The sequence below is a fragment of the Artemia sp. Qi Xiang Cuo genome, chromosome 14 (assembly GCF_049724085.1).
Source record: "Artemia sp. Qi Xiang Cuo chromosome 14, ASM4972408v1, whole genome shotgun sequence".
NCBI classification, from domain to species: domain Eukaryota; kingdom Metazoa; phylum Arthropoda; class Branchiopoda; order Anostraca; family Artemiidae; genus Artemia; species Artemia sp. Qi Xiang Cuo.
In genome coordinates this window covers 47,169,448-47,191,876 of record NC_142807.1, presented here as the reverse complement: position 1 = coordinate 47,191,876, position 22,429 = coordinate 47,169,448, and the positions used below count along the sequence as shown (strand labels likewise).

At 36.3% G+C, this 22,429-nt stretch overlaps 1 protein-coding gene across 2 annotated transcripts; it reads left to right on the top strand.

Moving 5' to 3' along the window:
- Window positions 1-2,194: 2,194 nt before the first annotated feature.
- Window positions 2,195-16,620, top strand: LOC148944539 (tubulin polymerization-promoting protein homolog). 2 transcript variants are annotated; one of them, XM_089099797.1, is made up of 4 exons: window positions 2,195-2,335; window positions 6,470-6,762; window positions 7,719-7,848; window positions 12,939-16,620. In XM_089099797.1, the coding sequence occupies exons 2-4, from the start codon at window positions 6,473-6,475 to the stop codon at window positions 13,107-13,109; spliced, it is 591 nt and encodes a 196-aa protein (XP_088955923.1). In that variant the 5' UTR covers window positions 2,195-2,335; window positions 6,470-6,472; the 3' UTR covers window positions 13,110-16,620. The 2 variants fall into 2 exon arrangements, with proteins under 2 accessions (XP_088955923.1, XP_088955924.1); XM_089099798.1 differs by lacking the exon at window positions 2,195-2,335 and adding an exon at window positions 4,521-4,532.
- The last annotated feature ends 5,809 nt before the right edge of the window (window positions 16,621-22,429 follow it).

Genomic DNA, 22,429 nt, shown 5'->3' with positions numbered 1-22,429 from the left:
AGTTTGAATTTTGTCCCAATTCTTTAAAAACGACTCCTGAAGCACAATGGTTGTTTAATTAGAACAATAAGTAACTTTTTTAAAAGTGTCAAAAAACTTTAGCGTGAGAGCGAGGTTCCGAGGAGGGAGAAACCTCCCTGATTTACATAAAATTTCTGTTCGTTTTAAGTTTTAATGTTGCTCCTTAGGTTTGGTTGAAAAAAATTGTTTTATTAATATTCTAAAGGTCAAATAACTATGTCTTTAGAGATGGCATAACACTCCACAGCTTTGGAGAGGAATGCCGAACACAATCAAAACATACTATGTGCGTGCTAGCTATTGAAAGGGCGTATCAGCAATATCTAAAGAACGGCTAAGGGTATTAAATTGAAACTTACACATTGAGCCCTCAGTTAAATATAGAACTAGTTCTAAAGAAGGTGGGGGGGGGGGGGTGGAGATAGAAATTGATGTATAATCCCTCTTGATTTCGGGGAATTTTTATGGCCTACACTGTTATTATGAAAGTAAAGAGTAACATTAAACCCGAACATGAGCAAATTTTTTTCCATATAGGAGGAGAACCGCCCCTTCCTCATCCCTAACTTCCAACTCATGGTCGTAGAAACTTCAGAGGATACAAGTTCGATTGGAAATTGAGAGTTCTAGTTCTTTTTTTTAAATCAAAAGTTATTGGAGGCCAAAAAACCCCTGTCCTAGAACTGTTTTTGATATATGGTCCTTTTTTATATCTGGAGAGTGATCACACATCCATGATCTTTCTTTAGTAAAACATGCACAATTCCAAATATTTGTAGATGAGAGATCTAGACCTCTACAATAGGGTTCTCTGATAGTTTTGTTGTTAGGGAGGGGGCAAATACCTCAAAAAGCGCATTTTAATGCCCAAGCATTCCAACTCTCGTTGAGCCTTCAGGTAAGTGTAGTATTAGTTCTAAGGAAGGGGTGGGGGAGGGGTGGAGGAAGAAATTGATATTTAATTCCTCTTGGTTTCTGGGAATATTTTTGGTCCATACTGTTAGTATGATAGTAAAGAATAACATCAAACCCCAAAATGAGCAGAATTAATTCATATAGTAGGGGGGGCCTTCCTTTACTCATTTCCAGTCTCCCCCAAATGGTCGTAGAAACTTCGGAGGAAGCGCATACGATCGGAAATTGGAATTTTTAGTCCCCTTTTTTTATAAGTTGAAAGTGATTGAAGACCAACCGGCCCCCGTCCTAAAACTGTTTTGATATCTGGTCTTTTTGTTACTCCTTAGGACATCTGATCGATATTTTGAGGTATCTATTTTGTAGTTTCTCTGTGGCTGCTCAATTTGGCGTGTGGGGGAATTTTCTGCGGGGGGGGGACGCCGGCTCCTCGTTTTTATAAATTACTTTTTGTTTTTTACAACATTTTCATAGAGTTTAAAGTTTAGATGACATCTTAATTTAAGATCTACTAGGATAAGAAAATTCAAAAGGAGGTTGATAGGTAATTTATTCTATAAAAACCAATGGTAATCTTATTATTTTTTTTTATTTTTTTTTTCTTATTTTTTTAGTTGCTATAGTTCATTTCTAGATGTAGTACAACTTAGGCAAAGCTAGAAAGGCCCCTCCGGCTTAATCCCAGGTTCACACAGGTGAGTTTTTGAAAATAGCGGCCGTTTTCGCATTTCCGTCAGATTTCCTCTGATTTCTGTTGCTAGTTCTAGCGTTCAGACGGTTCAGCGGCTACTTTGAAATATATTAACTTGGCCGTTGAAAATACATAAATTGAAAATCCAAATGGTTGTTTCGACAATCCAATGGCTAAAGTTTGTGCTGCGCTTTTTAATGTATGAAATAAGTTGGTTTAATATAAATCTATTTGGGTTCTTGCTGTATCTAGTATGCTTTAGTGGTTTTGTATCACAAAAGAAAAATTGAGGGCTATGAACTTAGGGTAATAGGAAATAGTATGAAGGCGTTGAAAAAATGTCAAAAATTTAGCACCCCTGCAGCATCCTGTGTATAAGTGGCATGCAGTCTCGTTCTTCCAAGCGTACTTTGGCTTGTAATATGGAATGTTCTTTTTTTGAAAAATGTGGGTAGAAAATTTGTCAGTCAACTAATCACTCATGTTGAAACTCAATTTGCATCTAACATCACCTGTCATTGTTGACACCGCCATGAATATGGGAAGAAAAAGTACCAACTCATTTTGAGATAGCACGAAAGTAAACATGACAGTCAACAGTTTCCAGCTCGTTTAAACTCTGCGCAGCGATGGCCAAAATTTGATGCCTTTTGTTCGTTCTTATTCCAACTGTTTGCTTGTGAAAAGGAGTACTTTGAACGTTAAAAGGTAAATATTTTTTCGTCTCTGATTGGAGCACTTCAAACTTTAAAATGTAAATATTTTTATCTTCCCCATACTTTCTCTTTAGCTTTGGAAAACTAAAACCGAAGCTTGCTGAATTCCCTGAGATCTACGGCGTTCTAATTTATATTTATAAAAAATAATCTTGTAATATTTTTTTAATATGATAATAAAGTAATTCAATATTATTAAAACTGGTGAACAGGTTCACAGACAGTAAAATTCAAATACGTGAATGGTCCTTTGCTATGATTCTAGGCTTTGAAACACCAAGTCCGTATCCAGGGGGTGGGGGGTTTGAAACCCTCCTCCCCTCTCGAAAAAATATCCTGGATAATTTTTGGAGAACATCAACACAACATTTGATTAGGATTTTAAAAATTTATAATTAATTTTGTGATTTAAGACCCATTTTTCAAATTCTTTAAAGCCTTATAAGTCAAAATTTGGGAAAATTCTAGATGAGGGTTTTTTTTCTACCTTGGAAAACTGCTGAGTTAGGTGAATGAAACCCATGAATGGATCCAGAGCCCTAATGATTCGCTGAAAGGGTGTTCAAGCATCTACCTTCACCTCATCCAGTGGAAACTGACTTATGTTGGCCTTTTAAATCTTTATTTATTAAATTGAAAACTTGAGAAATAGATATAGAGCTCAAGCGAGGCAAAAAGAAAGGGTTTTGAGCCCCGTGCCACTCAATTTCGATTTATAGACTTTTTAAGATTTGAAAACCTATTTGTTAAATTTAAGAAAAAACCTTGATATGGCTTAAAATTCTGCTAAAATAAAAAGTGCTGTATTTTCTAAAACTAAACCCAATGAAAAACAGACTGAAAACCCAACATATGTCTAAATTTAAATAGATAATAAACAGGATGGTAATAAGAAACGTATAGGTAATGAATGTATAGAGATAGTTGCTTGATAATACTTTCCCAGGATATACACGCCTCCTTATCGCGGTTTGATCTGTGTTTTATTAATTTTTTTCGTGCGATTATTTTTCTTGTTCATTCCTTTTTCTGCTTCTTTCTTCGTGATTTACTCCGCTATTTCTCTTTTTAATGTATGTGGATAATAGATGGATCCTATCATTATTACTAACAGTCTTTTACCATTTTCTTTCTTTTTTTATAATTTCTTAGGCTTATTTATTATAGCTGAACCGTTCTCGAAAAAACTAAATGTGATCTTATGCGTTATTGCGATTCTGGCAGATCCTCAGGAAGGGATCTGTATTGTATTTCCAGATGTAAATGTTGATCATTGGTATAATTAATTGTGGTAGAAAACAAAAGCATTTAATTTTTCAAAAATAAATAGAAATGTGTGGGCTAAATAAGTGCAACTGTCAGAAATAGATATACGACTCACCTTAGTTTTAGGATGGTATTTTCAAGCTGTTCAGCGCCCTAATCCAAGACAATTACTTGTTTGGGGTAAAACAAACTATTTTGTCTTATTAATGAAACACTCATGTATAATATCACATACCAAATTAGGGCCAGGAGAATTATTTTCAAGTCTAGAGATCCACCATTTTTCTTCTCTTATTCCCCTGAAACATTGTACGAAAATACATTTTTTAGTTTGTCTTTGTCTTAATTTTCCTTAATTAAAAAAAAATAATAGAATTAACATCAATTCCAAGTTCTAAATTGACTTGGGTTCAATGCAATCTATGAAATTAAATTTCTTTTTAAATAGCGCAAAATTTTCGAACTTTGTGGAAATCTTTTCCCAGTGGCTATTCTACCATTTTTATCTTTTAGACATGGCAGGTAATTTTTGGATTATTAAAATAATTAAATTTATTATTGATATAATTATTTATAATTGATATTATAAATGATTATGAAATTATTAATACTAATTAAATTCTTATATTAGCTTAAGAAATAAGGAGAGAAAAGACAAAGAATTTATAGGTTCACTTGGGAAATCGTTAGTTGTTTTTTGATAGACCTATAAAATAAGATGATAAACACACGCACAAAAGAATTCACTGTAATGGTATTTCCTTTTCCTATTAATCTTAATGAAAGGTTTTTGTCATGCTTTAATGCCCAAGAATTTTATCTATCTCAAATAGAGCTGAATATTTTATCTATCTCAAATAGAGCTTAAATAGTCAGTGAAGTGTCTTTGTGTGTTTTAAAAGTATGAAAAGCTATGTGCTATCGTTAGTAATGGATAATTCAATCAATCAAATAGAACTGAAAATTAGTGAAGATCCCATGAGATTTAAAATTTTTCAAACATGAAGAAAAATTATTATTTGAAATGTTTTTTTTTTCAAATGTATAACAAGGGGATACAGTGGCTCTTGCCTAATAAAATTATGTGTAGTCTTACTTTGTTATTTATCATGTTTCAATTCAGTTTATTCAAGAATGTCCCACTAAGCCATGAACTGTTCGTAAATCATATTGATTAAGTTCTATTTTTTTATTTAAAGTCAAAACACTTAATTCACTCTTAAATTAGCATGCCTACATAATGTTACACAAAATTCCCAAATAAAATTTCATGCTACATGTTTTTCGTACGATAAAATTAACTTGCATCTGAAAAGATAGATGAAATCATAATTTCTATGTTACGGGATAAAAAAAAATCCTGGGTTTCTTAAAAAGCACACTTTCAAAAATGTGATATGTAACGATTAGAATTAATAATTTAATTCTTACTGAAATTTGTTAATGACATTCTAGTATTTACACAAACAAGCATATATGCCTAAATTCATAGACAGCTATTCCAGTGTATGATTGAAATACTGACACCAAAAGTAGGAAAATCAAACCCACTTTGTTTTGCAGACTTCAATAACTTGTTCTGTGAATACTTTAAATCTGATTTTAAAGCCCCCAGCCCCGGTCATTAAACGGTTCTAATCACATCCATGTTGTCTGTTCATTCAATTTATACCTTCATTCAAGTCCACGGGTAAATATGGACTTTAATCAGCAAATATTTCTAGTTATCTTCCCTATCTGAGACATCGTGGAGACATTCTAGCAGCTACACTCCTTCCAAATATCTTAGGGAACTTCCAATAGCTCCGCCTACTTTGCCAGTCTTTACGTTACAGGAAAGCTTCTTTGCAATTATATTGATCCAAGAATTCCCTCTAAATAGGGCGATCAATTATAACCAATTAAAAAAATAACGCTGCTCTTTTTATGCTATTAAAATAAGAATTAAGTGTATAAGTATAGTAAAGAACGAAAACGTAACTCCAAGTGAGCAGAAACTGTCCTACTTTGTACGAAAAGCGACTGCTATTCCCTCTTGACGTTTGACGTAAAGGCTTTACGTCAAACTTTGACGTTAGGGATTTCAGGTTCGATGCCACTCTCAAAGCACGCTTTATGGGACATACTCCAAATAAGAGACAAGAAAGGGCTAGATGATTACAATAATTCTAAAATTTGGATCCACACAAGAAGAAGGATAAGCTCATTGCGAGTGTATAAGTATTGTTTATGCTCACAAGTTTGAGACTGCAAGATAAGACTTGTGTTCGGATCTTTTTCATCTTTCTAAACTAATGCTATGATAAAAAAGACAGTTTTTTAGTCTGCGTTTTGCTTATGATGACATAAAACAATATGCTGTGCAGCATATCAATCTATAATGAAGAACTTGCACTAGGTCAACATCACGAATAAAACTAAGCCTCACTCAAGATTTTCCATACGCCAGTTCAGTATTTCCTCCTTCGGGAAAAAATATACCTATTGAATCTTTTTTGGCCAAAATGTAAGACATGCTAATATTGAAGATAGAGATCAAGCAGTCGCAAAAATGTAAAACTTTCAAATATTGGGACAGGGACATGACAATCTTAGCTCGGGTTTTTCAGGCGCAAGGAATTCCCTTTATAATTTTATCTAGATTCAATAAATCGTAAGTTTTCCTTCTTTCTTAGACCACGCAGAAAAAAAACTTTTAATACAACTTCAGTTAAGGTTTGCCCAAGGAGGTCTTAATGAAATGGTCCTTTTACCTTTTAACTAAGTTCTGTCAGTGCTTTTTATTTTTTCCGATATATTTGTTGGATTATTTGTTTCATTATGTCTATTCTTTTCCTATTCTATTAAATGGATTTTGCAGAAGATGGGTGAACTATCAAGCAATATTGGCATGATTAATCAGCAATTGGACGATCTCAAAATAAACCAGGCCGCCGAGCCGCAATCTCCTAAGTCTGTGGCTTCAACGCCTTCGCCAAAAAAGCCTCTAACGATGCAAGAACAATTTCGAGTTTTTGCAAAATTTGGCGACAGTAAATCTGACGGCCGAACTATTACTCTTTCGCAAAGTGACAAATGGATGAAGCAAGCAAACGTCATTGATGGGAAAAAGATATCTACTACTGACACTGGAATTTATTTCAAAAAATTCAAGCAAGTACCTGTTTAAACTGTTTTTCGTGACTCTGTACTTCCATCTCTTTATTACATTTTATTTTATTTTTTTTTTTATTTACTTCCCTTTTAAGCAGAGAATAATGTTCTGAAAACAGTTTGACACTGAAATCATTCGATTGCGCACAAGCTGGCCACGTGTTGTATGATAGCTTGAGCTTACACTCATGTTTTGGCAGTCAGGTATACATTCTGCAAATGTTCTTTTGTTTTATTTTCACTAAAAAGAAAGAAAATAAACCATTTAAAGTAGAATTTCACTTCTGAATCACTTGCTGTTTTCGTTTAAAAGTCACTTTGTTTCATTGTCACCCATAGAAATTTTAAAAGTTTTTTTTTTATTATCAAACATAAATAGACAAAGGAATTACCACGATTCAGTGGGGTGGGGAAGCTATTGCGAGGAATTAAATCGATTTTTTTTTTCGATTAATTGATCAGAAATTAAATTGAATTTTTTTTCACCTGAAAGTAAGGAACAACATCAAACTTTAAAAAGAACAGAAATTATTAATTATATGAAGGGGTCTGACCCCTTCTCAATGCCTCGCTCTTTACGCTAAAGTTTGACTTCTTGTCCCGCTTCTTGAAGAACAACTCCTGAAACACAATCGTTGCAATGATAAGCTGATTTAATTAGAATAATGAACTTCTTTAAAAGTTCAGAAAAACTTTAGCGTAAAGAGCGAGGTATTGAGATGGGGGTAATCCCCCTCATATGATTAATATTTTTTTGTTCGTTTTAATTTTTGACATTGCTCCTTACTTTCAGTTGGAAAAAAAACTTTTTTTTTTTATTTAATCATGCTAAAGTTGACCTCAGTCTCAAAGATTTGTGTCATTCTTTGTTGTTTCTGGATTTGTGCGTATGTTTATTATCTTGTGAACAATATAGGCTATTGGCCATCTTCTTTTGACTTTATTACTACTTCCAGACTTCAAAGAATACCGTATTCGGATTATTTGAAATTTCTCGAAGACCTTGCTAAGGCAAAGAAAGTCGATGCAGATGACATAAAAGCAAAAATGATGAGCTGTGGATCACCTGGATTAGCTGGAACAACGGTAAGAACAATAGATATTTGCCATATATTAGAACTATTGTAATTAATTATTGGGTCATGGGATTTCATTTTCCGGTATTTCTAAGGTCCTGTTATCTTTGTGAATAAAGAAATGAAAGAAACAAGAGAAAAAATAAGTATACACTAACAGTAGGGAAAGCCAGGCAAAAATTTTCAATAGCATCCTATTAACTGACAGCTGTCCTAAACCAAAAGATAATAGGTGTGTTTCAAAAGAAAACTATCAACAATTGCGATTATTTTTCACTATTGTTGGTGTTCCAGAATACCAGATAATAAAAACCTTGGCCAATTCAATGTATTATAAGCAAGGCCGTATCCAGGGGCGAGGGGCTTAGGAGGTTTCAACCCCCTCCCCCATAAAAAAAAATGTTTGTCCAAATCGTAAAAACTTAGCAAAAATAAAGACAAACAAATTTTGATGCGTTTTTTACCCCCCCCCCCTCCCCAACAAAAAAAAATTCTTTTGTAAACCTTCCCTCCCCCGAAAAAAAAAATCCTGGATACGGCCCTGATTATAAGCACATAAAGAACTGAAGTGTCGGTTATTTTTGCCTATTATGAGCAAATAAGGGTGGAGTTTTGCAGGTTTGAATTATTTTAGGATTAAGGTGACAATGAATAGACAATTATAATTAATGCTAATTGGCATCTGGAATGCACCCAATAACTGCATAATCTTCTTTTGTTGGAATCACGTTTAAAGTCCAAAAATATGAAACTAGGTTCTGACAGAAGACGGTAAATAATGGCAACTTTTTAGCAAAAACAACTAAGCGGTATTGTAATGAAAATTTTGGATTATATGTCGGATTGAAAGTGAAATTATCTAAATTCTACCTTGAAAGTTTCTGAAAATAAAGATTCGGCCTACTCTGAAAACCTATCTATAAAATAATTCAACTAATACTGGAAAACTTAAGTCGGCTCCTTGGGACCTGGGTTGGGTCACTTCGGATCTAAAGTTTGGACTACACCTTGTAATTCTCGACATCCTTAAATTTAAGGGCATCTATAGACAAGGATGCTGACAATTAGTCTCATTGCGCACGAAAATCAATAGAGTAATATAATAACATGATAGTGCCCAGTGGCGTATTTTTGTCAAAATAGTGGGGGGGGGGGAAATCATCTGATTTTCATATGTCAAGTAAAAACGACCGTGAAAAACGAAAAATGAGCCATATTTTACCATAAAGGCAAAGGCATACGAAAGAAAACTGATCTCTTTTCGTGGATGCTTGAATTATACAGGCCTATCTTAGTTTTAACAATATTTTTGAAGCGCTAAGTTTCAACTTGGGGGGGGGGCAAACTTGGGTCTTGGTTTAAAGTTGTTCCCATACCCCATAGAAAATTATGCCCCTGATAGTTTTTCTATATATACAGAATAGTATTGAAATCATTACTATCTAAAACTGTTAAACTAGGAAAATAGAAGTCAATAGTATGGTTCCATTGCAACTGAACCCTCGTGTAACTGAACCTCGTGTAATTGAACTCCTGGGTTACCCAACCTCCTTGCAACTCAACCCTCGTGTAACTGAACCCCCGTGAAACTCAATTCCCATTCAACTCAATCCTCCTCCAACTCAACCCTGCTGCAACTGAATCGTCATTTGGCTGAACCCCGTTCATCTGAAGCCTTTTGCAACTCAACCCCCGTTAAACAAATAAACGTTCAAATGGGGATAAGTTCAATTATTAGACAGTGAAAACAGATACAAGTCTGGATATTTCGATCACGTATACAGCGTTCGTCACCAGCAGAAACGCTAAAGAAATAAAATTAATACTAACATATTTATAAAGTACAAAATAATAACTTCCGATTCATTTGCTGGATTTCTCTGAAAGAGAAATCTCTTAGATTTTGTTTTGTTCTGTAAATATGTTACGTTTTAATCTTAATACTTTAGTGTTTCTACGGATGACGACCGCTGTATATGTGGTCAAAATATCCAGACTTTTGTATCTGTTTTCACTGTCTAATAAATGGACCTATCCCCATTTGAAGGTTTATTTGTTCGTCATAGAAAGACAGTGCAGCCTTGAAAAAAATACGTAATTGATGGTATTACGTTGATAACCCACGTTTAGCTGAACCCTTGTGGCATTCAATCTCCATTTAACTAAACCCTCGTGCAACTGAACGACCGTGCAACTCAACCCCGTTCAGTTGAAGCCTCATGCAACTCTACCCCGTGCAAAGAAGCCCTCGTTTAAAGAAAAACATGAAGTTGATACTGATTCAGGAATAATAGCTATTATTTAAATACATCTTAATGGTAAAAGGTGTATTGTGGAAACAAATTTAGAAAGAGCTGGAGACGTTGATGAGTCTCTCTTTTTCTGTTTTATTTTTTTGTTACAAATAGGGCACTAGAACGAGAAAGAGTGCTGTTTAAGGTAATCTGAAAGCTAATATTTACATCTACGCGCGTTTTGTAGTTTCGTCATGACGACACCATAATAAAATGCCTTTTGGTACCGAAAAGTGATGTTAGTGTCACTTCTGGAGTATAAAGACTTAAAACCATAAAAGGTCTACGACTAAAAACTCTGTGATTCGAAACCCTTAAACTGTTGTTTAATGCCCTTCTTGAATAATCCCCTTCCCAGTCACCTTTGAAAGTAATAAAAAAAAAATATTGAAAAACTACCTAGGGAAAAAAATGTATTCAAATACAAAACAAATTCTTGAAAATTGCAAAAAGGGGCTCGATACCCAGTTGCGTCTTGCTTTTCTTTTCTTTTTTCTCAAACACTATCGGGTGACTGGAATGTCGTAGGGGCGCTAAATTGGGTAACCATCCGAGATTCTCAGAATTTGTGTTACTTCCCCACCCCCATGAAGGCGGGTGTCATATCCTTGTTGATCTTATGTGTAATGACCCTAATAAAAGGCTTTTACGTAACTTCAAAATCAAACGGAAAGAGCTTAGGAAACTTGGTATGAAATCAAACCTTTTGACTTGCTCCTTGGCAAAGAAACAATTCTTTTTAAAGAATCAACCAAGACGTTTTCAGAGTTAACCTCCCTAGGAAGGTTTCATTCCTAATTTGAGCTCATTTAGAAGTTTTAAGTTACTTGTAAAAACTTTTGGCATAAGAAAATTTGTATAATTAAAACAAGAGAAATACCCAGAAACAGTGGCTGGAACCGTGATGAAATTTACACCACGAAATCTCAAATCTCATATTAGGGGTTTCAGCTATCCATCTTCTGAATAAGAAATTTCGATGTTTTCCCTGATTTATGGGTGAAAGTCGTTTCTGGGGAATCTTTGACTCTTACCCTTCCCGGCACCCAAAATGCTGAGACGGCTATGCTTGTACCAATAGCTTCTTTTTATCTGTATAATTCACCTGCTTTGGTACTTTTTTCGGGTCTAGGTGTTTCTCCCCGACCCCTCCCCCCCCCCCCAGAAAATTCTCCAGACAAATTTTGAGCTTCTAATCAGCGTTAGTTCAAGCTTATTCTTAGGCTTTGTGTTGATTTGAGTTAAACAGGGCATGATTTAAAGGGAGTTGAGTTACCCATATCCGCAGGACGTTCCCATATACGCCACCTGAGGACACTCTGAGTGGTCTAGTAGAGGTCCCTACTAGGGAGATGACTCTGACACAGCAGGACGGCTGGTTGACCTCTACTTGAAACAGATGCTAGAGCTTCCAATTTCCAATCGAATTATCCCCATCAAGCATTTCAATGGTAATTGTTGAAATGTTTCCATACAAAGTAGCTAGGGGCAAAAAAGGATAACTCATTGAAGGTATATAGTTCTCTACTGTTGAATACACTAAATGAACCTTTTTTTTTTAGCATTATATACAAAAGATAAATTTTTATGTAAACATGGGGGGAGCGTTGACAGCTGGTATACGGGATTTAAAAAGAACAGTAATTAAATAAAAAATAAGCTTTCTCGAATATAACCGAAGACATTTAAACTTAAAGCAAAGTGAAATTCTCCCGTGTGTGAGGAATACCCCTCCCCCAACCCGACCCCCTTGAGACCTTTGAATTTTTTGATTGTTTTAAATAAAATGAGTATTTCTTTGTCAGATGTCTTGGGAGAGAGGGTAAAGGGAATGAGTTGCAAAATAGAGTACAAGGAGGGGCTGGTTGTCCTTCGACACTTCAGTTTCAAATTGAGTGAACTCCCTCCAAAGTTTTTTTTTACGGTTATCCGTTCCATATGAAGTGGCTGGTTAGAAATATTAATTGAAGGCCTATGGTTGTTTACTATAGAACACACAAGAAGAGACTTATCTCGGAGCAATATTATATAAAAGTTCAACTTTTATGTCAAGAGTTAGGTTGGAGACCAGTATGAAAAACGAGGAGAAATTAGATGGAAATAAAGCTTTTTTGAATATAACCAAAGAGTGAAATTAAAACATAAAACGAAGAGAAATTACTCTGTCTGTATCCCGTGCCTCTACGCTTAATTTTGACTTCTCTCCGCAGTACTTCAAGAGTGAATGTTATAACACAAGTTCAACGGGAATGGGATAAGAAGCTTTTTTCACTGTATCCGCAGAATCGATTAGCTTCTTGATGTTTATATGCTTTATACACCACAGTTTTCAGTTCAAAATATTTCGAAGGACAATTAGCAAAGAAAACAAGTTGTTCATTGTTTTCGTTTTGGCGTGTCTCTACACCATATCTAGGAACACGAGTGTTGCCTCTGAAGCATGGATGCTAAATGAATATCATTTGAATAGTTCTCATAATTTATAATAGATAGCGTTTTTGCCCTAATTGGGCCAAAAAAAAACTTTTTGTTGCGCCTTTTCGCCTCTTTTGGGCCTTTTTGTTGTACAAAATTCTAGAATTTGGCACTTTACTGTAACATCTGCAGCAAAGCCTGCTATTCTTTACTTTCCACTGTTCAAAAGTAAAATCAAAAATACTTCATAAAATTTTTGTACCTTATACTATTGAAACCAAATGTTATTTTCTGCATGTTGTGGTAATTTCATCCAACTGTCACTAAGTTTCGTATTAGTTTAGGCATTTTAAGGTTTCCTGTTAATTTTTTTGTTTTTTAATATTCTTAGGCTGCCGTAAAATCCTCGACTGTGGATCGTTTGACAAATTCAGCTCAATACACAGGATCACATCGGCAGCGGTTTGATAGTGAGGGGAAGGGAAAAGGCGTGGAAGGACGTAAAGATATAACAGATAATTCAGGCTTCGTAACTGGTTTTAAGGGAAAAGACCCGAAGTGAGTGCTGCAGTGAAACTTGAGTATTTTTTTTATGGAAACTGTATATAGACATCACGTCAGGTACTGTAGAAAAAAGGAGTGCAGGTGCTTCATTTTTGTTTTCAAGTGGTTTCTAGAAATTATTTGTGCTGTATATATCTCTTCATATGACCTAGTCATACCCTTGTATGAATGCTACAAATATTTTTCACATAAGTTCAAATACTCTTTCGTTATTCATTTTATCCTTCATCTTACCAATAACTGTCATAAGATGCATGACACAAATTTCGAACAGCAGCTTGTATATTAATACAGTTTCCGTTATAAAAGTTAAATTTATTTAAACGCTATTTTTCTTGTTAATATTCAGTCTTTTTTAATATCTCAAAGTAGATGCAGAGTAAACACCTCGTGTACTAAATCCTGGTTAGTCACGATTTGCCCTAGGCCTATTGTAGCTTTTGCTTTGTATTTTGACTCTCAAACTTCCAAATTTTGTCTGTTTTCACTTACGCATGAGACTCTTTTAGACCCATTAGACCTTGAACATTAGACCCTTGCACATTAGTTACCAGAATTACACGAAGCATTAACATTTTAATGATATAATAGGCGGAAATATTTCTTTTCTTTGAATTGTAAAGTTTTCCGAAGAACTCTAAATCTTTTTGGACTCCAAAACTTTTTTCCTCAAGTCTTCCAAGTCTTTTTTATAATGAAAGCTGTGTTATAAATTGCAAACAAGCCATTCAAGTACATTCTTGTCTCACTTGCCAGTAGACATTCAGAAATTTGAAACCATTATTAGACGATTGGAAATGTATAAGTAAAAATACATGTCACTCAGTCTGTTTAAATCTAAAATAAATATAACTTTCTTAATCTCGCTTTCAAAATGAACTAAAAATGTGAAATACTTTTCTTCATAGTCTGTGATTATAAGTGAAAAAGAGGGGTGAAAACTGATATGGCTTTAAATAGCATAGAATGAATAAATGAAAAAAAATGGTGAGCCATTAAAATAAGTTAAAAAAATCATGTTGTGTAAAGCCCAGTGTGTTTTGCACCCCTCGTTTTCACTTATATTCAAAAATTAAAAAAAAAAAAATTCTACTTTTTAGTTCATTTAGACAACGAGTTTGTTTATTTTGTTTAAGCTACCACGATCACAGAGAACCGTTCTTACTGCTACGCTGTTTGTCCTGTATAATTGTGTTTGTTTTATAATTTATGCTGTTCGCAGTGACCCGTTTATTAGATGCTAGAAATTTACGATAAAAAAAAACATCGAACTCGAAATTCTGTCACCACTCGATGTCACTTTTTACGTTTTTTTTAATTGCAATTATACGAAAGTGTGCTGAAATGAGCAATAGCTTTGAATTGAGCTTTTTACATCTCTCTAAAATTTCATAGTTGTCTGTTAGTTCCAGTGGGGTCAATTATGAGGAGATGTGAGGCAGGGATGTCTGTGCTTTCTTAGTATTTTGACCCCACCTAAATTTTGAAAATTGCTCCTTTTTGGAGTACTTTCATTGAAAAATGTTTCTTTTTGGTATTTCCATTGATAAACGAAAAAAAAAGACGCCCCCTTTAGGTAATAAAAATAAATCCTTTCCTTTTATGTATTTTTTGAATTGACACCACTAGTTCAACCAAGAACTTTACTTGCCTAGCCACTAGAACTAGCCTACCTCTATTAGTCAGCAGACAATTTGAGAAAATATTAAGGGGGACTGCGATGCAGAGTATGCAAGAGGGAGGCATTTATATGTCGCAGTATTGCACTGTCATCGGAAGCGCATAATTATACTGACAAATTTTGAAGTAATTGAACATTCGGAGCTGGTCAAAAAATGGTTCACAAATTTAACAATTTTATGTGACGGACAACAAAAAGCAAAAACGATTAGGCTCAATTGGCTGAATTATCTAAATTTAGTGAACAATAGCCCTATTATCGTGGTTGACCCCTAGGGGTGAACTATTAAAGAACGAACTACAGCCCATAGCAACTGAAAACTTAAAAACGAGTTTTTATGAAAGTATAAAAAAGTGCTCCACTCCAAAATAGGCATAGGTCCGGAAATCCCCCCCCCCCTGCTGAAAACGTATTTCAGCAGTCATTTTTAAATAATTGTGACAAAAAGTCCAACTTTAGAATAAAGAGTGAGGTTTTGAGGAGGAGGTAGCCCTCATATAAGGAATAATTTTTGTTTGTTTTAAGTTTTAATGTTACTCTTTATTTTCAGTTGAAAAAATGTCTCGTCTACGCTGTTTTTACGAAAGTAAAAAGTAACATTAAACCCCAAAATGAGCAGAATTTATTCCGTATAGGAGGGGAACTGCCCCTTCGTTATCCCCAACTCCACCTAATGGTCGTAGAAACTTTGAAGGATGCTCTTTCGATCAGAAATTGAGAGTTCTAGTCCTTATTTTTAAGTTAAAAGTGATTGGAGACCAACCAGCCCCTGTCTTAAAAACTGTTTTGATATCTGGTCCTTTTGTTACCCCTTAGGACACCTGATCGACATTTTGAGATACTTATTTTGCCCTTTCTCTCTGGGTGCCCAATTTTGTGTGTGCGGGGAATTTTCCGGGAGGGACTTCTCCCCGGGGGGGAGTAACCACTCCCATTTGAATAACCTCTAGTAGTGGTGCCAAATCAACAAAATGTAAGGGGGTGCCAAGTCACAAACACACTTCGAAAAAGTCCATTTTTCAAATTCATGGGACGGCAATTTTTTTTTTCAATCTTTTTCCATGAAAACATAAAAAAAATGCATTTTTGAAAACCTATTGAGGGGGTCAGGTAAAGAAATCTAGGGGGCTAATTCCACCTATGTCATGATAGCTCCAAATATGTGGCTTTTGTTTTTCATATTTCACATTTTCCAGCTTTTCCAAGGCTGCAAAGGGAAAATAAGCATAAAATATTGATCAACGATTTTTTTGCGAATTTTAAAGTATATAGGTGCCTGAATAATCATATAAGTGGAATTATAAACCTTTCCTGATAACTTTAGTCGAAATAACTCCATCTGATAATCTTCTATGTGATGATCATCCTCTGACGACCCTTTGCGGGATCATCCCCGCCTGATGGCCCTCTATAAAGGATAACCTCCCCCGCCATTTTATAATTCTTCGTCTGGTAGTCCTCTAGTTACACACACTCCTAATTTAAACCTCCATTGGAGCGTCCCTCTCTGACCATTCTCCTCCCGCTTTTCTAGGGAGGGCTAGTGGACTTTTGAATATTTAGAAAGTTATTGTTTGGTTCTTGGTCTTTACAAGTATTTATAACCGGAGGATCCTGATAATTTTGCTTCTTTCTTGTGGTAAAAGAGTAAATATTGTTTAATTATTTGTGTTGAACAAAGCTATCATTTTAAAGTGTTATTTTATATATTAGCTGGTCAAATTTTGTCTTTAGCTGGTATAAGTGAACAAGAGTCTTGATAAGATGTTATGCCACAAGGTTATTTTTTTTGTATACACAAACTTATAAATAAAAGAAAATATATGTCCTTGGGAAGTCTCTTTGATTAGGATTACATTCGCTTTTCTGTTGGTATTTTACACCTCTTTACGGTCAGGTAGATCCAGCATTCGAACGCCTATACTCTTACCTTCGATCTATTTTCTGTAGGTATTTTACACCTCTTTACGGTCGGGTAGATCCAGCATGGAAGAATAGGAAGATAAGTCTGCAAACCAATATTAGAATATTAGAAGCTACAGTGATGACAGTGGTCAAATATGGCTCTGAAGCATGGACGCTCCGAAAAGCGGATGAAGATTTGCTAGATGTTTTCCAGAGAAATTGCTTAAGGATTGTTCTGGGTACCGGCTGACTGACCGTATTTCAAACAATAGGCTATACAAAAAATGTGGTTCAATACCGCTCTCTAGGGCTATAATGAAAGAAAGGTTGAGGTGGCTAGGGCACGTTGTGCGGATGAAGGATGACAGATTGCCGAAGATTGTTCTTTTCGGCCAACCATCTAGGGCTAAACGGAAAACAGGTCGTCCCCGTCTGGTGTGGGAGGACGTCATAAAGAAAGATTTAAAGGAAATGGGAACTTCGAGGGCGTGTGTAAACAGGGAGGCTTTGAATAAATTGGGGTGGAGGAGGAGCGTGCGTAGCTGTGTTGGCCTCAGACGGCTTGGTGCTGCGGTGAGTTGTTAGTAGTAGTAGTAGTAGATCCAGCATTCGAACGCCTATACTCTTACCTTCGATCTATTTTCTGTAGGTATTTTGCACCTCTTGACGGTCAGGTAGATCCAGCATTCGAACGCCTATACTCTTACCTTCGATCTATTTTCTGTAGGTATTTTACACCTCTTTACGGTCAGGTAGATCCAGCATTCGAACGCCTATACTCTTACCTTCGATCTATTTTCTGTAGGTATTTTACACCTCTTTGCGGTCAGGTAGATCCCGCATTCGAACGCCTATACTCTTACCTTCATTCTATTTTCTGTAGGTATTTTACGCCTCTTTACGGTCAGGTAGATCCAGCATTTCGAACACCTATACTCTTGCTTTCGATCTATTTTCTGTAGGTATTTTACACCTCTTTACGGTCAGGTAGATTCAGCATTCGAACGCCTATACTCTTACCTTCGTTCTATTTTCTGTAGGTATTTTACACCTCTTCACGGTCAGGTAGATCCAGCATTCGAACGCCTATACTCTTACCTTCGATATATTTTCTGTAGGTATTTTACACCTCTTTGCGGTCAGGTCGATCCAGCATTCGAACGCCTATACTCTTACCTTCGTTCTATTTTCTGTAGGTATTTTACACCTCTTTATGGTCAGGTAGATCCAGCATTCGAACGCCTATACTCTTACCTTCGTTCTATTTTCTGTAGGTATTTTACACCTCTTTACGGTCAGGTAGATCCAGCATTCGAACGCCTATGCTCTTACCGTCGAACTATTTTCTTTAGGTATTTTACATCTCTTTACGGTCAGGTAGATCCAGCATTTTGAACACCTATCCTCTTACCTTCGTTCTATTTTCTGTAGGTATTTTACACCTCTTTACGGTCAGGTAGATCCAGCATTCGAACGCCTATACTCTTACCTTCGTTCTATTGTCTGTAGGTATTTTACACCTCTTTACGGTCAGGTAGATCCAGCATTCGAACGCCTATACTCTTACCTTCGTTCTATTTTCTGTAGGTATTTTAAACCTCTTTACGGTCAGGTAGATCCAGCATATCGTACGCCTATATTCTTACCTTCGATCTATTTTCTGTAGGTATTTTACACCTCTTTACGGTCAGGTAGATCCAGCATTCGAACGCCTGTACTCTTACCTTCGTTCTATTTTCTGTAGGTATTTTACACCTCTTTACGGTCAGGTAGATCCAGCATTTCGAACGCCTATACTCTTACCTTCGATCTAATTTCTGTAGGTATTTTACACCTCTTTACGGTCAGGTAGATCCAGCGTTCGAACGCCTATACTCTTACCTTCGTTCTATTTTCTGTAGGTATTTTACACCTCTTTACGGTCAGGTAGATCCAGCATTCGAACGCCTATACTCTTACCTTCGATCTATTTTCTGTAGGTATTTTACACTGCTTTACGGTCGGGTAGATCCAGCATTCGAACGCCTATACTCTTACCTTCGTTCTATTTTCTGTAGGTATTTTACACCTCTTTCCGGTCAGGTAGATCCAGCATTCGAGAGCCTATACTCTTACCTTCGATCTATTTTCTGTAGGTATTTTACACCTCTTTACTGTCAGGTAGATACATCATTTCTAACCCCTATACTCCTACCTTTGATCTATTTTCTGTAGGTATTTTACACCTCTTTACTGTCAGGTAGATCCAGCATTCGAACGCCTATACTCTTAACTTCGGTATATTGTCTGTAGGTATTTTACACTTCTTTACTGTCGGGTAGATCCAGCGTTCGAACTCCTGTACTCTAACCTTCGTTCTATTTTCTGTAGGTATTTTACACCTCTTCACGGTCAGGTAGATCCAGCATTTCGAAAGCCTGTACTCGTACCTTCGATATATGTTCTGTAGGTATTTTACACATCTTTACGGTCGTGTAGATCCAGCATTTCGAACACCTATACTCCTACCTTCGATGTATTTTCTGTAGGTATTTTACACCTCTTTACGGTCAGGTAGATCCAGCATTCGAACGCCTGTACTCTTACCTTCGTTCTAATTTCTGTAGGTATTTTACACCTCTTTACAGTCAGGTAGATCCAGCATTCGAACGCCTATACTCTTACCTTCGATCTATTTTCTGTAGGTATTTTACACCTCTTTACGGTCAGGTAGATCCAGCATTCGAACGCCTATACTCTTACCTTCGTTGTATTTTCTGTAGGTATTTTACACCTCTTTACGGTCAGGTAGATCCAGCATTCGAACGCCTTTACTCTTACCTTCGTTCTATTTTCTGTAGGTATTTTACACCTCTTTACGGTCAGGTAGATCCAGCATTTCGAACGCCTATACTCTTACCTTCGATCTAATTTCTGTAGGTATTTTACACCTCTTTACGGTCAGGTAGATCCAGCGTTCGAACGCCTATACTCTTACCTTCGTTCTATTTTCTGTAGGTATTTTACACTTCTTTACGGTCAGGTAGACCCAGCATTCGAATGCCTATACTCTTACCTTCGATCTATTTTCTGTAGGTATTTTACACCGCTTTACGGTCGGGTAGATCCAGCATTCGAACGCCTATACTCTTACCTTCGTTCTATTTTCTGTAGGTATTTTACACCTCTTTACGGTCAGGTAGATCCAGCATTCGAGAGCCTATACTCTTACCTTCGATCTATTTTCTGTAGGTATTTTACACCTCTTTACTGTCAGGTAGATACAGCATTTCTAACACCTATACTCCTACCTGAGATGTATTTTCTGTAGGTATTTTACACCTCTTTACGGTCAGGTAGATCCAGCATTCGAACGCCTATACTCTTACCTTCGATCTATTTTCTGTAGGTATTTTAAACCGCTTTACGGTCGGGTAGATCCAGCATTCGAACGCCTATACTCTTACCTTCGATCTAATTTCTGTAGGTATTTTAAACCTCTTTACGGTCAGGTAGATCCAGCATTCGAACGCCTATACTCTTACCTTCGATCTATTTTCTGTAGGTATTTTACACCTCTTTACTGTCAGGTAGATCCAGCATTTCGAACACCTATACTCCTACCTTCGATGTATTTTCTGTAGGTATTTTACACCTCTTTACGGTCAGGTAGATCCAGCATTCGAACGCCTGTACTCTTACCTTCGTTCTCATTTCTGTAGGTATTTTACACCTCTTTACAGTCAGGTAGATCCAGCATTCGAACGCCTATACTCTTACCTTCGATCTATTTTCTGTAGGTATTTTACACCTCTTTACGGTCTGGTAGATCCAGCGTTCGAACGCCTATACTCTTACCCTCGGTATATTTTCTGTAGGTATTTTACACCTCTTTACGGTCAGGTAGATCCAGCATTCGAACGCCTATACTCTTACCTTTGATCTATTTTCTGTTGGTATTTTGCACCTCTTTACGGTCAGGTAGATCCAGCATTCGAACGCCTATACTCTTACCTTCGATCTATTTTCTGTAGGTATTTTACACCCCTTTACGGTCAGGTAGATCCAGCATTCGAACGCCTATGCTCTTACCTTCGATCTATTTTCTGTAGTTATTTTACACCTCTTTGCGGTCAGGTAGATCCAGCATTCGAACGCCTATACTCTTTCATTCGATCTATTTTCTGTTGGTATTTTACACCTCTTTAAGGTCAGGTAGATCCAGTATTCTAACGCCTATACTCTTACCTTCGATCTATTTTCTGTAGGTATTTTACACCTCTTTGCGGTCAGGTAGATCCAGCATTCGAACGCCTCTACTCTTACCTTCGATCTATTTTCTGTAGGTATTTTACACCTCTTTACGTTCAGGTAGATCCAGCATTCGAACGCCTATACTCTTACTTTCGATCTATTTTCTGTTGGTATTTTACACCTCTTTACGGTCAGGTAGATCCAGTATTCTAACGCCTATACTCTTACCTTCGATCTATTTTCTGTAGGTATTTTACACCTCTGTTCGGTCAGGTAGATCCAGCATTCGAACGCCTATACTCTTACCTTCGATCTATTTTCTGTAGGTATTTTACACCTCTTTCCGTTCAGGTAGATCCAGCATTCGAACGCCTATACTCTTACATTCGATCTATTTTCTGTAGGTATTTTACACCTCTTTAAGGTCAGGTAGATCCAGCATTCGAAAGCCTATACTCTTACCCTCGATCTATTTTCTGTAGGTATTTTACACCTCTTTACGGTCAGGTAGATCCAGCATTCGAACGCCTATACTCTTACCTTCGATCTATTTTCTGTAGGTATTTTACTCCTGTTTATGGTCAGGTAGATCCAGTATTCTAACGCCTATACTCTTACCTTCGATCTATTTTCTGTAGGTATTTTACACCTCTTTGCGGTCAGGTAGATCCAGCATTCGAACGCCTATACTCTTACCTTCGATCTATTTTCTGTAGGTATTTTACACCTCTTTCCGTTCAGGTAGATCCAGCATTCGAACGCCTATACTCTTACCTTCGATCTATTTTCTGTAGGTATTTTACACCTCTTTAAGGTCAGGTAGATCCAGAATTCGAATGCCTCTACTCTTACCCTCGATCTATTTTCTGTAGGTATTTTACACCTCTTTACGGTCAGGTAGATCAAGCATTCGAACGCCTATACTCTTACCTTCGATCTATTTTCTGTAGGTATTTTACACCTCTTTACGGTCAGGTAGATCCAGCATTCGAACGCCTATACTCTTACCTTCGATCTATTTTCTGTAGGTATTTTACTCCTGTTTATGGTCAGGTAGATCCAGTATTCGAACGCCTATACTCTTATCTTCGATCTAAAGGCAGCTTTTAAGCTAGCGTCCAATGGATGCGAATTTAAAGTAACGCTTTCAATTTTTCAATGAAAATACCAAAAAAAGGTATTTTTCAAATCTAGGGAGGGAGAAAAAAATCTAGAGAGGAGCATATCTATTCCCTCTCCTCCATATCAAACCACAGATTTAAAGGAAGCAACAATGAAGTGATTTTTGGAGAATTTACAATCCTTGATAATAATTCAACAAAAGAAACGACTTGAGTGTCACCATCTTAAAAAAATAATGAAGCTTTTGGACATGCTCTTTTGAATTGTTTTCACATATGGTACTTTTGTAGAAAGCGGTAAGCGCGCGACCATTGTATTGAAGATCAGATAGGATAAAACCCGGTATTTATACGAGATGCTGTATAAAGATATGCATT

Bases quoted from the DNA above. Each gene is read 5' to 3' on its own strand.
- LOC148944539 (XM_089099797.1), top strand. From the start codon at position 6,473: ATGGGTGAACTATCAAGCAATATTGGCATGATTAATCAGCAATTGGAC. The intron at 6,763-7,718 runs GCAAGTACCTGT...TACTACTTCCAG, and splicing joins ATTTATTTCAAAAAATTCAA to ACTTCAAAGAATACCGTATT. The intron at 7,849-12,938 runs GTAAGAACAATA...TAATATTCTTAG, and splicing joins CTGGATTAGCTGGAACAACG to GCTGCCGTAAAATCCTCGAC.